Consider the following 17,814-nt stretch of genomic DNA (forward strand, 5'->3'; position numbering starts at 1 on the left):
TTGAAGAAATTTCTAAAAAACAGGGTCTGGGCCGGGATTCGAAGGGATAGGGCCCTTGTCGGATTGGTTGAGGCTTCACTACTATCATGGCTGCTAAAAAAGCCCGTACGTACTATTTTGGTACTATTTTAGCACTATTTCAGTCTATTTTTGACTTGAGCACCGAGTATTGCCGTGTAGCGCACACATTTGGGTGATTGTAGTACTTTAGGAGCTGACCATGGTGGTAACCCTGGAAACAGCTCTCTGCTTATTGTGGAGATGATAGTTTATTTCGGACAATTTTACTTTACCGACGAAAAGCTAATGCCCTGAATGAGCCTTTTCTCTCAAAACGTTGTTCTGCAAATACGAAGTCTGTTTTTTAAATAAGATCCGTTTTAACACAAGCGTACAACGAAATGTTATTTCAAAAAAGTAAATCTGTTTTCATAAATTAAATACGTTACTCTATTGTTTGGCAAAGGTAACAATCTTTTCAAACACTGATCATGCCTCTCAACTAATTTTAAAATAATGTCTTCATAAACACATACCGTTTTTACGTCGTCGTCATCATTGTAACGGCTGCCACTGAGATGGCAACTGGTTGAACTGGAGACTGGTTGAAACTAGTTGAACATCGGTTTTTGCATAATACTACCAAATTGAGGTAACAAAACATTTAGCAGAAACAAACACACTCCCCTGAAATTTTGAAGGTTGAACAGACTCTTTCCCAGTATAAAATTATGTCGTCGAAGCTTTGGAATAGGCGTGGTGTTTTTAATCGACTTCGTGGAAAGAGGAACCGCTATCAATGCAAAATCATACTGCCTAACCCTCAAAAGGCTCCGCAGGGCAATAAAAAAAAAAAAAAAAAAAAAAAAAAAAAAAAAAAAAAAAAAAAAAAAAAAAAAAAAAAAAAAAAAAAACTTGGCATGCTGACTAAGAGAATTGTTCTTCTTCATGACAATACAAGACCTCACACTGCTTGTTAGACCCTCAATTTGTAGGACATTTTCGACTGGGAAGTTTTAGGCCACCCACCATACAGTTCTGATCTTTCATCGAATGACTACCATCCGTTTGTCCACGTCACACAATACCTCAGTGGCAACCATTACAATGACGATGACGAAATAAAAACGGAAGTGAATTCTTGGTTATCGGAACTGGCAGCAAGTTTTTATACAGAAGTTACTTTAAATTAATTGAGAGGTGCGATAAGTGCTGAGCAAACTTAGCAATTATGCTGTTAAATAGTATACACATTATTATTTATTTCAGAAAATATGTACTTTCTGAAAATAGATTTACTTTTTTGAAATAGTCTTTCATTGTGTACTTATGTTCAAATAGACCATACTTAAAAACACATCTCATAATTTGAGACACCGTTGAAAGGAGTGGGGTTAGGGGAACGGCTCCCTCCTCAAATTGAGGGTAAGACTGGTAATTATGATAATAATTAAAATAATGGTTAGATACTAAAACAAGTGAGGTTTTTAAAATGAAAGATATTGCGACGTAAGAAAACTACATGAAAACCTAAAACGAACAGAAAATATTATATATATTTGGAGGGGTTCTCCCTCGTCAACCTTCTGTTCTTAACGACTATGGTTGCAACGACTATGGTTCATGGGGAACTGCAAGTGCTTTGTGTAGCAATCACCTTCTAAAATGACTAAATTGAAAAATTAATTGATTAAAGCGAATGCGCATCTATAAGCTGTTCCATTCTTGAGGAATTCTAGAAAATACTCTTACCTTGCTAATACTTTCCCTTGTGTCTGGGCAGTCTTTGTTTAAGCACCTGGGCAAAAAGTCTATTCTCAGTGTAAATAGCGGAGTTTGAGGACGGGAAGCCCACCTCATATATGGAGCAATTTCTGTTCGTGTCAAGTTTTAACTTGGCTATTTACTTTCAGTTAAAACTTTTCGTGGTTTAATATTATGTTTTGGGCCATTTGGGCACTGTTACGTATATTCAAGGTGAGAAATTTGTTTTCAATTATAGGCCAGCATTACTGGCTGAACAGAATGTTCAGCCACAATTCGTGATGTATTCATGATGTAAACAATTCATGATGTAAAATTGTCAGAAGGGATGAAGCTTCATTTCCTGTGAGCGTAGTATCGACCGCTTACTTCCCTGACTCACAGAAAATAAGATCACTGCTATGGGGAGGGAGGTGGATCGGAGCACGAACAAGTGAATTTTTAGCCTGTTGTTTTTAATTTTCATATAAGGTGGAGGTCCTTCGCACCAACTTTAAGCATAAAGATGGGCTATTCCCCTCCGACTGTTCAGAAATTTCTAGCAAATTCTTACCAAAACAACTTTCAGAAGTGAGCTCAAGCTGAATACATGTTTATATGTAAAAATAAGGTAAATAGTTTAAGATAAAAAGCCTATATAGACGTTTTTTCTAAGCAAATTCTCATCTCCCATCGTTTTCATCATTTTTCAGCATGGGATGAAACTTCTGTCTCAAGAAGTCTACTTGCAGCAACAGTTCCAATTATGAACACCGCTATCTGCCGCAGATCTGACTACATGGGCAGCCTAGGTCAGTTTAAGAGAGTTGAGAACGGAATGATATGTGCAGGCTATGTTGAAGGGGGAACTGACTCATGTCAAGGTGACTCAGGTGGGCCACTGGCCTGTAATATCGGTGGTAAGTTAAAAACCGAAATCTTTAATTATGTTCGAATGTTTGAAAAATTTTGTTTGAATTTTGAAATGCTTTGAAATACATTTAGTCCCTTATATTTGTAAGCATCATAACTGGATTCTGGAAGAATTGATTGGAATGAAACTCAAGCAATAATATTTCATAAATTCAATATAAAAAAATTAAGTAAGAAATTATTCCATTGCATAAAGTATTAATGATTAGTTAAATTATTTTAATTTTTTCATGTTGGTACTTCAGAAAAAAAGATGATTACGCTGATCAAACATCCTGCTAAAAGCGACAAAATTAAGTATTTTTTTCTTAGATTTATGCAAGTTAGACATTACAGTGCTTACTTGTTATAGCGACCAAACCAGAGAAGTGAATTTAGGTTAATCCTAATTGAATATACCAAAATATCATGAAAATATAATGCTTCAGTAACAAAATTATGGAAAATACAACGGAGGATGATGGAAAGTAGGCTGCCAGAGCGCATTATATGAAATATCTAGCCTATATTAACCTAACTTAACCACCTCTATACATTAAAAATTTAATGAAAATATACCTGCATAGTATTTTATCTCGCTATGGCTAAGCTGATTATCTCCGAAATACACAGAAAACCGGTTTCATTACAGATCGAGAACAAAGTGTGTTTGCTATAACATGTAATTACCGACATTACATATAAATTCCAATTTCACTTCAAAAATTGAAAAGTTGTCGCAGCATTGTGGGTCTATTCCCATGACTACAGACTAGGTTTCAACTACAGACTAGGATTTACGAATTTTACCAATTTAATTAAAGATAACAATACTAACGCTGCGCGCCTTCTCAAGAAGTCCTATTCTAGTTGGTTTAGGTTGACGAAACTATGAGACATGGATCCTATTGTCAACGTTAGGTCGTAAGAAGGTGTTTTTAAGTTAATATTCTCCAGTTTTTCTTTCTGTCTTTCATCCGTGTGATTGTCTTAAATTATACAAGGCAAATTTAAGTTTGATTTAGAGCATGCTTCTTCCAAACTGCAGTTGATAACGTGGCTGCTAGGACTAAAAACCAGCGTTTAGGCCCTCTTCGCCTTCTTCTGTTTTTACTTAGGAAAACTTACATGAGGAGAGATAAGACATGGAGAACATCTTTCTGAGCCCTAACTGGATTTTAAAAGAATTTCAGAATATATAAACCACATATCGCAAATTATCAGGGTTCCTAAGAGATCTCAACAGGGAGCAGGTAGAGGTAGACACTTGAAAACACCTTTATAAAATCTGGTTTGATGTGTAGAACTATTCTGCAAGTTTCATTGACCCAGGGTAACGGGAACAAGGCTTTTGAAGCCTTTTAGCCTTCTTGTTACAAAAAAGTAGAACATCCTACGCAGAAGTCATATGCAGAACATCCTATGCTGACTGTTACTATTTGACTGTAGCAGCTTTGTGCGAACATTTGTACTACGGCATATTTTTTAGAATAGCAATTCGGGGGGGGGGGGGCTTCATTAAATCATATTTACTACTATTTAACGTATCGTGGAGGAGACCAGTTGTGATATTAAGGTTTAGTATCGAGTTTGTGGAGTAAAGTTTGCAAAATTACTTTGGTTTAGTACAAGAAGCCTCTTGAACACATAATAGGACCCAAAATTGAACTGACAACTTGTCTGACAATATAATGATCCACTTTGCCGAAGCCTGCTTAGCCACTTAGCCTAATATTTTTTTTTATTATTAGTAGATTGGAAGTTCCCAATCTTTCACTTTATTTATAAGCATATTTTTTGCTATTAAAATTTTCTGACACTTTTTCATGCAAAAAAAACTATACAGGCTCAGCTATCATATTAAGTTGAATAACGGACATTTCAAATAACACATCCACTTCTGAGAAACCCTCTTAACATTCAAAAGCAGTGCAAACTCACCCAATGAAAAAAAAAAATAATCTGCTACTACTTGACATCCAGTGTATGGCTTAAAAAAAAAGTTTAACAAAATTTCATTATTTCCACAACAAATATCCAATTTTGAGCTTATGACAAAATTTCTGGGTAATCTGCCCGAAAAAATGAATGAGACTATCTTCTAGAAAGTGTCCCAAACAGGTGATAATGGAGCAAAATTTGCTTGCTGATGCATTGTTAAGAAAAAAAATGATTAGAAAAAAAAATTCCAATTGAATATTTTCTCTTAGCATCTATATTTTTTTTGTAATTTGGCACTTTTTCTGTGTTTTTTATTTTTCAGATTTACCTCGTTTGTTTGCTCATGAATTTTTATTTCAGGTCGTTTTTATCTACTGGGTATTATATCCTGGGGTGAAGGCTGTGCAGTTAAACAAAAGCCAGGAGTCTATACTCGTGTATCGTATTATCTAAACTGGATTCGATCGAAAATCTCCTAGTTTTCATATTGACATCCTAGGGTTACAATTCAAATACTTTGATCCCACCTCAATCCATGTATCCATCGACTTCTGTGAAGTTAGTTGAGCGTTTGTTTATAGTTGTTTATTTTGTTATCCTATTTTTATATAAAATGTTTTTGCCTAAAAAACAATTTAGTCTCAAATTCGATATTGCCTACTGTAATTCGATCATTTTTCAATTCATCGGATTTTTTTTAATCGTCATCCCCTTGACCAAAGGGGGCTTTTTGTGTGTTCAACTCTTAAAAGAGAGGCAGACGCATGAATAGTTGTCAATACATGAATAGTTGTCAATAGTTGTCAATAAACGCATGAAAACAATAAACAATAAAAAAAAAAATCCTTTAACGATTACATTGCGTTGTTTAATCAAGTATGTAGAGAAATTTTGGGCAAGGGAAGATCATAAGAACAGCGAAAAGAAACCCGGAAAACATACATGATTACAAGATTTTCCTTGGGAGCAGGAAAGGGGCATTAGACCCTCTCCTTTCCTCCAGTAAGGCTGAAGGGCCTTATAGAAATAATATGGTTTCATTTTGACATCTAATCCATAAGCTTTATTGAATGAAATTCGAGATAGATACAGGAAAGCCTTCTATCCTATTCCTTGCCAATCTACAAATTTTACGAAGTCAATACTTACTTGATAATGATACAGTTATCAAGGAAAATGGAGAACCATTGAGTGCACTGTAACTGACACTTGGAAGGAAAAATGGCAGATACATCTCCTGGTTTTGGATACTATAATGTGAAACATGCCTAGTTTCAGGGACATCAAGTAAAATGAACAGAATATTTCTTTTGAAACGTTGCCCTCGTTACCTAAATTAAAGTACGGTCATATTTTAATTTTAATATTAAACTTTTTCAAAAGTTATGCATTTTTGGGACTAACTTATTTCAATTAATTTGTTAATGTAGATTATGTCAACTATTAAATTAAAAAAAAAAAGTCTCAGTTGTCTTAGTAACATCTTTAATCGTAAGAAAAAGTCTAAAAGAGACGGAATGAGCACAAACTTGAAAAAAATGACACATAAAATAGAATATATTGAGAGCTGGATAGGAGGAATCAGCATATATATGAGAAAGATGAGGAACCAGTATAATAAGGATCCAGCCTTTACTACCCCAATAAGTTCCATAAGATATACGGGAGATGTTGAATTAAAATAAAGTTAGCGGATTATGATGAAAAAGTTGAGAGTCATGGCTAATTGGAAAAAAGCCAAAATACAGATAGTCCAAGTGAGTGGCAAAGCTGGCTAAGCCTTCGTCAAATAGTAAATGGCATCATTTTGATACAATTCTGAAAAAGGCTTATTTCAGCTTTGCCCCTTACTCAAACTATGAGCTAGTTGAAGGCAATTGGGCCCCGACTCCAAATTAAATGTTTTCTAACATTTATGACTGGGCATGTCTAAGGGACTTGCAGGCAAGATATATGAAATGTAATGGATATTTTTAACAAATACTTAGCCAATATTTTGATCAAGAGAGGAGGAGGGGTGGCACAACAGAGTAAAGCTCTGTTAAAATCGGGGTCGCTGAATCCTAACTTGCAAGCATTATGTCCCTAGCTGTTTGAACTTCAGCGTTTGACTCATGGAAACACATTGTCTGAGCTCTTTTAATAACATTTAGCATAAAAGGTAACTAAAAAATATATCTCTGCTCATTTCAATTAATGCTTCAGCCGCACATTTGAGGATTATGTAACTCCAATTTAGTTGCTCCTTGACCACTTAGTCCCTTAAAGTAGTAGTTTAAAGATGCCAAGATATCTTGAGTAGAAAAAACAGAGATGCAGAGGCAATATCCCCAGAGTGAGTCCGTAAATGACAGATTAGGTATTGTAGGTATTTCTGATCTTACACTAGCAGTTATGACTATCAGGAAACTTCAAAATTTATCAATATCCATAGAGCACATATTACAGCCTTCAGCGAAATATCAATTCCTTGGGTAGAGTTCCATGTACTAGAGCCTTTACCATAGTTGCACAAGCCTTCACTACAGCATGTTGTGCAGGTTTGTAGCTTAAATCTATCACCCATGATAAGGCAAAGATTTTCGCACTTGTTTGTGCAGTTTCTTTCCAGAGACCAAGTCTGATATGAATCAAGGGTCGCGTTTTCAAGAGTTGAAGTATGGGCGTATCTTTTGATCTAAAAAAAATGTTCATATAAGAAATCAAAGAAAATGGCACAATCTTGTCAAAAGCGTATAAAATAAAAACTAATTACATTTCTATGCTTTCAGCATTGGTCCTTGTACTATGGAAGTAGTTCTATTCTTTTATTAATTTTTGTATTTATTATTTTGTGAGGTAAGCCAGCCGCGAGGTTTTGCTTTCATTTACCTTTCTCAGATTAAGTTGGGTAAGTCAGGTTTAACCGGGTAACTTGGACGTTATAGTAATCCAGGTTTAACCAAACAGAATCATACTAGTTTCACCGAATCAAAGTACCAAGGGTATCCAAATAAAGACATTTTCCCCCTCTAGGCCAATCCAAGGTGTATTCATACCTAAGAAGCACGATTTTTTAAGATTTTCTTTTGGTTGTTTCGGGTTTTAAGGCAGTATCGAATTTTTATCCAGTGCTACCTTGTCGAACCATGATAGACAATAAACAAAACGAATCAGTTAATTTTGGCAATGCTTTTAGTCTTTAAAAATTCAGGCATCAACAATATGATGACTCTCTAAAACGGTTACAGCTACAAAGGAAAACCGCACTTTCTTAAGATGTTTAGTTCGCTTATCTTTTCTGCCTTTTTGGTTTCTTTTTTTTTACCTCATTTTTTTGTAACCACATTTTTTTTTTAATCTGGAACCTGCTACTACCCAGAACTCTGTAACAGCATAAAGTTGGCTTCTTTACCGAATTCGGATTCGACTCTCAATATACTCATTTCCAATTTTTTTATTTTTCTATTTCAAAGATAAATATGGTTGTGTATTTCACACAGTGTAGTTTTTTTTACTGTTTTAAAAAGTAGAGTTAAGAGAAAGAATCAAACTTTAGCGTAAAGAGCGAGGCATTGAGGAGGAAGCAGCCCCTTTCATATACGAAGTAATTTCTGTTCATTTTAAGTTTTAATGTCGCTCCTTACTTTCATTTAAAGAAACTTGTTTTTTTTTAAATTAATTTCTGAACGTTTTTTAATTAATGCATATTTTGATGTTGGCTCTCCGCACGTAAGTAATTAAAACGAAATTTGCATTTTTTTTTCGGGGGGGGGGGAGTAAATGGCTTTCTCATAGTTTTAATCAGAAGATTTTGAAAAAAAGGAGAGAGGGAGGAAGCCTAGTTGCCCTCCAATTTTTTGATTACTTAAAAAGGCAACTAGAACTTTTAATTTTTTTACGAATATTTTCATTAGTAAAAAAATATACGTGATTTACGAATTAACATACGTAACGAACTTCTATATTCGTATGTTTTTATTGCGTATATGAGGGAGTTCACCCCTCGTCGACACCTTGCTCTTTACACTAAAGCTTAAATTCTGTCCCAATTCCTTAAGAATGACCCTTGAATCACAAAGGCCGTAGAATAAATAGTTGAAGTTACTAAAAATATTTAGCGTAAAGAGCGAGGTATTACGAGGAGGTGAACCCCTCATATGCGCAATACTTTATGCTCGTTTTAAGTTTTAATGCTGCTCCTCACTTTCAGTAGAAAAAACTTATTATATTTATTTTTCATTGTTTTTTTAAATAATGCTAAAAAATCATGCACCCCCGTCATTGAAAGTCTCTTTCCCCATGAGATGTTCTTCCATGGAAAGATCCTCCCACGTACCCCTCCACCTCAACTCTCCCCCCCCAAACCAAAAAATTCCCCCTGAAAACGTCCGTACACTTCCCAGTAACCATTACTATATGTAAACACAGGTCAAAGTTTGTAACTTGAAGCCCCTCCCCCAGGGACTGGGGGGTAAGTCATCCCCAAAGACATAGTTATTATGGTTTTTGACTATGCGGAATAAAATGGCTATCTAAAAATTTTGATCCGTTGACTTTGGGAAAAAATGAGCGTGGGAGGGGGCCTAGGTGCCCTCCAATTTTTTTGGTCACTTAAAAAGGGAACTAGAACTTTTCATTTCCGTTAGAATGAGCCCTCTTGCAAAACTCTAGGACCACTTGGTCGATACGATGACCCCTGGAAAAAAAAACAAAAAAACAGACAAACAAACAAATAAACACGCACCCGTGGTTTGTCTTCTGGCAAAAAATACGAAATCCCACATTTTTGTAGATTGGAGCTTGAAATTTTTTCTGTAGGGTTCTCTGATACGTTGAATGCGATGGTGTGATTTTTGTTAAGATCCCATTACTTTTAGGGGGTGCTTCCCCCTATTTTTCAAAATAAGGCAAATTTTCTCAGGCTCGTAACTTTTGATGACAAAGACTAAATTTGATGAAACTTATATATTTAAAATCAGAGTAAAAATACAATTCTTTTGATATATCTTTTAGCATCGAAACTCCGTTTTTTAGAGTTTCGTTTACTATTGAGCCGGGTCGCTCCTTACTACAGTTCGTTACCACGAACTGTTTGAAAATAATAGCTTTTGGTTGGAAACACCAGCTTTTTAATATCGCCGTGACAAAAAATATAAGTTAAGTAAAAAAAAGGGTTCGGTTGTAGAAAATTTCAGCTTTATTATAGAGAGCGGGAGGAGTCGAGGGGCTGACAGTACCCCTTACATTAAAGTCAACCCTGAAAACAATATTCAGAACTAAAAATGAAAATAAATGAAAACAAAAGTAATTTGGCGATTCGCTGTGGCATGATGCGTTCCCTTACTTAAAAAGGACACTAACTATTCCATTGAGATTCTGACAATCCTTATCCGATATTCCAAGGCCCATAGCTTGATACGACCATTCCTTGTGAGAAAGAAAAAACATACACATCAATGCTGCTCATGTTAAAAATATGATTCTCCTTGTTGTCAAGGTGGAGTAATATAAACCACCACCATTTAAGCGTTTTTGAAAATGACGATACAATTTTGTAGACATTTTTTAACTGAACATTATTTTCGAGGTGTACAAAGTTCTTTTTTTAGATTTTGAAAAAAAATCTCGGTAATTGCACACTATTGTTCAGTCGGATCTGAAAAATATTACTATTTTAAAAATTATGTAAGTTGAGAAATATCTGTCACTTGACTGTTTTCTTAAAATGTTCTTGTTTAAGTTTCGGCTACTATAGGCAGTGATTTGCTTTTTACTAGGTTGTTGACAATGCTGCAACGATAGCATGTTTGGAGTCAGTCCTTGGGTTCAGCACAAAGGAAGTGAAGGCAATTTCATTAGTTTCTAAATGAAGTACCCCAAGAGTGTCTCTGAATATCGCGCTAATTCTTTCTTTGAATTTAGTTATGCTTATATTACTCCTGCTTTTCGACGAGCGAAAAAAGCCGAAGTTTTTTTTTTTTTTCGGAAAGCTGATACACCCGTAATAAGTCTATAAAATTGTTTGATATATATTATAAGATGAATTTCTGGCCCCCTCCTAAAAATGCAAGACGTTTATAATTGTGTGTTGTAACTAAGCGTAATATGTAATCAATCATAGCGAAGATAGACTCCTCAAAATCAACTAGTGGTCTCGTTGGAAAAGTCTCAACAGGGAGCTTGCTGTGAGTTTTGTTCAATAAAATATATATTAGAGATAGAAGCACTCACCATACAGTATCTGTCTTCCTTTTTACAGGAATGCATGTGTGATGTAGAGTTTTCAAACATTATTAGGCAGCTATCACCATGATCAATCGTGTTACATACATAGCACACCAGTTCAAAATCAACTAACTCCGAAAGTGAATTTTGTAGTATTAATAAAATAATACAAATATTCACAGGTTTTAACATAGCTGTCAGATAGTTTCAACCTTTCGTTTTTTTTATAAATCCTCGCCCTCTTCTCTGTCCATTTTCAACTGAGATGAGAAAGAGCGATCGATAGACTCTCCTTCTTGATTGTTAAGGAATTTGCGCTGGGGATAGATTCCTGGAGATAAGTAGTTTGCCAATTATAGAAGTGTCAATTTTTAATTACAAATCTAAAACAAAATTGTTCACAGTAGTTGGCCGTGAGTAGTACAGAAACATAGAGTAGCACGAGAAATATCCCCTTTTCTGCATCGAAATAGACCACACTGCAGAAAAGGAATATTGTCAGCCATTTTATTCAGCATAAAAAAGGAGAGGCCTTGAAAGGACCAAAATGTGAAATCGAGCGAATCGTCTATGATAAAACTTCCCAGTTTTCAAGAATAAATGGACTTAGGGTTGCATATTGTATTTCTAAACATACATTCAGTTCGTGAAACATGAAAGATTATTACAGACAAAAATTTAAAAAAGAATCTTCATCAATATGCAATATTGCGTGTACACAAACCAGCTCTAAGAAAAAGGTTAGGACAGGTGACCTTTCTATGAGAGAATTAGGATGTCGAATGGAAAATTTCGTTAATGGCCTGAATTTTCCCATTTTCAATGAGATGTGCTCCAAATAAATCTTGGTAATGGGAGGAGTGAATATATATATATATATATATATATATATATATATATATATATATATATATATATATATATATATATATATATATATATATATATATATATATATATATATGTGTGTGTATATATATATATATATATATATATATATATATATATATATATATATATATATATATATATATATATATATATATATATATATATATATATGTATATATATATATATATATTACAAATACAGAAGAGAGAATAATGAGGACTTTTTTTTTGCCCAAGACAGTGAACGAACAAAACCTATTTGAATATTTCGGCCCTATATCTAAGGACCGTCTTCAGCAAGAAAATAATAAACAATAACACACTTACAACAAAAGTTCTCGGTTAAAAATACATTTTTTAAAATAGCCTAGGCATCATTACTCCTTAACCAAAATACCAGCCAAGACTGTCTGATAAAAGCTAACATTTTACAAGCTTAAAAGGTTCATACATTTCACTAACTGTATACATGTAATCGTGTTCCTAAATTTTGGTGGGTTCGACCAGTGTAATAATTTCCACAACTACATGGTATTTGATATCCTCCTCTTAGACGAGTAACTGGGGTTTTAGTCTTACCAGAATTGAGGAGAACTTAAATTACTTGTGAATACAACATGTAAATTATTTTTTAAACAAACTTTTTTCAGTTTTGAAGTAATTTTCGGAATATAAGGTAGTGAGCAATGACAGTATTTATGAGATAAATTGGGTACCCGTTGCCAAAAAGTATGTCTGTAATAAAATTTAAATATGTTTTAATATACGCCTCTGAACAGATATTAAGTACTCTATCCACAAGAGATATTACCACACCTCTTTTAACCTGTGGAGGATGGTTAGATTTGAAGTGAAGGTATCTATTATTATGTGTAGGTTTTCTGTAAAATCAAGCTTATTCATACTACGTATTATCAATACATCTAAATAAGGTATTTTTCCATTTGTTTCGGTCTCTAGAGTGAAATGCAGGTTTCTATCGTAAGTATTTAAATGTTCTAGAAAATCTTTAAGGTCACTTTCGCCATAATTCCAAACTGAAATTACGTTGTCCATGAAACGTCCCCAAAACATATTATTAAGAAAATACAAATCCAGGGCCCAATTTTCAAGATTCTCGACGAAAATATTTGCGAGTAGGCCTGATAGAGGTGTTCCCATAGGAAGGCCCTTTACCTGTTTATAATATGAATCTCGAAACTGGAAGTGCACGCAGTATTTGTTATATAATTTAGCCAAATGCATGAGAACATCAATGCCTAGACCTATCGCTGACTCTTCGATTAGATGATAATTGTTTTCCAGTTTATTTTGTAATAATTGCTCAGATTCTGAAACATCAATACTAGTATACATGGAAATTATTTGTCAAAGCTGCTTCATATGTATTTTCAGAGATGTCTATCTGTTTCAAATTTTCTACAAGATCAACTGAATTTTCTATATAAGATTTTTGGGAGTGAAGCAATGGTTTAAATGCAGTGCATAACCATTTTCCAATGTTTGAGGAAGGTGGTTTTGTACTAGCTACAATGGGTCTTAGAGGGATGCCTTGTTTGTGCAATTTCGGTGATCTATAAAACTTTGAGTAAAAAAGATCACGAGGGAGAAATTTATTGTACAATTGTGGAGTGATTCTGCCATATTCTTTCAGAGTTTTTAATTCTTTTATAACTTTTTGAACAAATTGATCAATCTGGTCATATGTTGGTTTAACATAAGTGTTTGTATCATTTAAATGTGACTGAATTTTACTATCATAATCAGTTTTGTTCATAATTACTAAGGAGTTACTTTTATCGGCTTTAGTGATTATTACTGAGTAATCATTACGGGGTTTGTTCAAAACTTTTGTGTCATGTGATTTTTCCATTGCGTTATTGGGAGAATTAGGAAGCTTTAATGAAGTGTTGTAAAGAGTGTTAATCAAACAAGATTTAACTGTACCCAGGTTTGAAAAAAGAGCACTACATTTGTGGAGAGAGGATTCTAAAGATGCTACCAAGTCTGCAACTGCAACCTGTTTCAGTAAAAACGAAAATCTTGGCCCCCGTTCTAGGACTTTTTCTTCAACATAGCTAAGCTTTTTCGATGAAATATTTACAATCGCAGGTCCAGGACTTATCTTATGATTGTAAACTGGGTTGACCATTTGAGACTAATATTTCAACCTTCTAAACTTATTAGTGAGTCTCTCTTTTGACATACGGAAACCATGGCGGAATAAGTTCCTTTCCATCCTAACAACCTGCAAAAAATCATCAGCTGACAAAATCTGGGACAGAAAATTTTCGAGTGATTTTGGTTCTGAGGAAATAACAAGTCTTCTATGTTTTTTGTCTTTAATAATATGATTCAACATTTTTAGCTGTAATTTATGTGTGAAATGTGACTCTCGTAAAGTGTTTAAGTGAAATTTATTTCCTGGTTTTCTTCATTCCTAACTGGCCGATCCATTGCAGTTGAAGCTTCTGATGAGCATGTTCCAGTTGAATATGGAGTACCACAAGGCTCAGTTCTTGGGCCATCCCTTTTCCTCATATATGTCAACGACCTCTATCGACTATTTAGCAACCCACGATCTGATTTCTGTTGTCATTTGTGCCAGAAGGGAGATGCTGTGGTTGGAGCCTTGGATACGCCTGGTCAACATGAAGAACTCTTTGCATTCGCCGACGACACCACCCTGGGGGCTGCAGCACCTGATGAATCATCTCTTATCCTCAAGCTACAATTGATGACAGAAAACATATATCGTTGGTTTGATGCAAATTTGTTAGCTTTGAATGTAAAAAAATCGTTTCTTCTTATATTCTCCCGCATAGGCAAAAGCTGCCCTATAGTGACAGAGCTTAAAACATCTAAGGGATCCATATCCCGCCCAGCTGACCGGTTTATTCGATTCCTTGGGATACTTCTGGATGAAAATCTATCTTTCAAACGGCATATTGAGTCAATGAGATTAAAGGTTTCTCGAGGCCTTGGAATTATTCGGAAGCTGAAGCGAGTCTTTCCTTTCTCTATCCTTCGTCTATTATACTTCTCTCTTATTTACCCTTATTTATGCTACTGCTCGTCAGTGTGGATGTCAACATTTCCATCTGTACTTACACCTTTACATAATCTCCAACTGAAAGCAGCAAAAGTCCTTCAATCTACCACCCATATTTCTGTTGAAATTCTGAAGATTAAAGATATTCATACATTACACCTCTCTTTCATTGCATTTCAGTATTTCTGTGGAGACCTTCCATCAAGTTTTTCCGGGCTTCTTGAAATTGTTCGAAATGTCAGTCCTTATGAAACTAGAAACAGGGATGATGTGCTAGTACCATCCACCCCTGCAGTGCGTTCGGACTTTGGTCTGATAGTTGCTGTCAGACGTGCCTGGAATTCCATTCCTGTTGGGATTCGACGGTCCTGTACCATGGGCTCCTTCAAGAAACGGTTGAAAAATTTTTTAATTAAAAAAAATTAAATTAAACTATAATATTGATCAGTTATTTATATTGTTTAGTTTTAAAGATTTAGTTTATTTATTTAATTATTTATATTGAATTTAATTATTTAGATTTGGATGGTGTGTGTCGGATCCTCGATGCATATTTTTTTTTTTTTTTTTTTTTTTTTTTTTTTAAGTAGGTGGTGCGGAGACCGATTGTACTCGGGTGAGGATTGGTGAGTAGACTCTAAATATATTTTAAGTGTGAATGTATTTAATAGTTATTTATGTTTTGTTTTGTTGTTTTTTTTCCCAAATAACGGGCCATTGAGCCCTTTGGGATATTTTTGTTTATAAATGGATGGATATTGATAATAAAAGGAACTTGAACTTGAACTTAAGGATTTAGGAATAATCTTATTCCTTCTGTAAGATTCCAGAAACGTTTGTTGGTTAATAATGTTCGCGGGTTTTTTAGCTAAAAAAATAGAATGAAAAATATCTTTGGTCAAATGCTCCCCGTGACTCCCTGTGAATGCAAGCTTGACGTAAATAATGACAAAGACCACACTGCCTTTGCATAATACAAATACAGAAAAGAGAATAATGAGGACTTTTTTCCCAAGACAGTGAACAAACGAAACTTATTTGAATATTTCGGCCCTATATCTAAGGGCCGTCTTCAGCTAAGAAAATAATAAACAATAACACACTTAACGAAAACACTTCTTAACGAACTAACACTTAACATTTCTTAACGAAAAGTTCAGCCAAGTCTCTATCTATATGCTAAAAAGATTCATTCATTTCACGAACTGTATTTGTTAAAAATTGAAATAATTTTTTAATGCGATATTTGCTATCTCTGCAGCTAATCTTGTAGTTCATTTGGGATTGAGCTTGTTTTTATTCGTGTCTATTTTTGTTTTATTTTGAATCAGATTATTTTCTATAATTAATTTTGTATACATAGGGTTGAGCGTGTATTCACCCAAGTATCTATTTAGGGATGTATTATTATTTAAGTTTTGTTTCATTTCAATTGCCTCACGGACAGTTTGTTTGATCGCTAGGTCATTGCCAATTAGAATTGTTTTGTCAAATAAAACATAATGGTTTGGATTTTCAAAAATATGATTGCTTAAAGCTGAATCGAAAGATATGGAGTTATTGTATACTTTAATGCTTTTTCAATACTCTCTTTGTGTTGCTGTAATCTTGTTCCTAAATTCTGGTGGGTTCGACCAATGTAATAATTTCCACAACTACATGGTATTTGATACACCCCTCTTAGACCAGTAGCTGGGGTTTTATCCTTACCAGAGTTGAGAAGATTCATTATACTTAAATTACTTGTGAATAAAACACGTAAATTATTTTTTAAACAAACTTTTTTCAGTTTGGACGTAATTTTCAAAATATAAGGTAGAAAACCGGTTTACGGAAAACCTACTAATAGTAATAGATACCTTAACTTCAAATCTAACCATCTTACTCAGGTTTAAAGAGGTGTGCTAATATCTCTTGTGGATAGAGTACTTAATATCTATTCAGAGCCGTATATTAAAAAAAAAATTAATTTTATTATAGACATACTTTTTGGCAACGGGTACCCAATTTCTCTCATAAATACTGTTATTGCTCAACGATTAAAAATGTATTCTTCTAAAGCCTTAAATCCCACTTCAGTAAGCGATTCGAATAAACCCACAAGCACGATTTGCCTACCTTATATTCCGAAAATTACTTCAAAACCGGAGAAAGTTTGTTTAAAAAATAATTTACGTCTAATTACACATAATAATACATCAAATTTTATTCTAATTAGCACAATGAAACGAAAAATTTAATATTAGTTTTGTTAAAATCAGCCTTTAAATATAAAAAAGGCCCGATGGATGAGTGCGTGTCAATACGGACGGAAGTCCAGCAAACCCTAAAGAACCAAGAAATCCAAAAGTGGCAAGCCCAAAAGGACCAATATATGTCCTTGAGCTTTTATTCTTGAGCTAAAGAGTGTTGGGGTGAAGAGGTTAATTTTAAATTTGGGTTGAATAAAAAGAATTCGTTGTTGGTGAGGGGAAATATTTTGGATTTGGGAGAGAGAAAAAAGTTACTGGGAAAGTTTGGGTTGGTGGCCGGCCCCTAGTTTTGCCGTATTTGTGGATGCGTGAATGGGAATCTCTTTTATTTGTATCCGAGCGTGAAGAGCTGTCTGAATTGTGGTGTTAATATTTTGGACGAATGTTCGAGAGTAAATACCGGTTAATTGAGTGGATGTCTGAGAGGAACGCATGTGCTGTTAAACAGCTGTATAAGTTTCTTCATTTAGGGATTAAACCTAAGGAATAATGATTGAGGGGATAGTTTGTTGAAGTTTTAAGAAACTGATTTTTATTATATTTGTTGTTCGTCGGTTAAAATGTTGTTTTTTGTTGTGTTGTTGTTGGTTTTTTCGTGGTTTGTATTATTTAAAGCTGCATTTGTTCCTGGAGCTTTGTTTGTAGGTTGTATTTTGTGTTGCTTTGGACCATAGGCTTTTTGTAATAAATCTTATCTTTTCTTACAGCTTTTACTTTCAAACTCTCTTAAACTTTCCAAAGAAATTATGGGTATCTTTGTCACATTTGTGTTACAAACACAACATATAGTGTTTTCTCACTTAGTTTATAGTATCA

The 17,814-nt window shown here is 34.3% G+C and overlaps 1 protein-coding gene across 5 annotated transcripts in view; it reads left to right on the plus strand.

Moving 5' to 3' along the window:
- LOC136038659 (trypsin-1-like) overlaps nt 1–5,230 on the plus strand; it is a 75,573-nt gene extending 70,343 nt beyond the window's left edge. For 4 of the 5 annotated variants that reach the window (XM_065721921.1, XM_065721920.1, XM_065721922.1 and 1 more), the window contains exons 10-11: nt 2,457–2,663; nt 4,957–5,230. In XM_065721921.1, the coding sequence (XP_065577993.1) occupies nt 2,457–2,663; nt 4,957–5,075 (326 nt within the window). In that variant the 3' untranslated portion in view covers nt 5,076–5,230. Of the gene's footprint in view, nt 1–2,456; nt 2,664–4,956 lie in introns of those variants that run through there. The other variant, XM_065721924.1, reaches the window with a different exon arrangement.
- The last annotated feature ends 12,584 nt before the right edge of the window (nt 5,231–17,814 follow it).

Source organism: Artemia franciscana, chromosome 18 (genome assembly GCF_032884065.1).
Source record: "Artemia franciscana chromosome 18, ASM3288406v1, whole genome shotgun sequence".
In the NCBI taxonomy this organism is placed as follows: Eukaryota; Metazoa; Arthropoda; class Branchiopoda; order Anostraca; family Artemiidae; genus Artemia; species Artemia franciscana.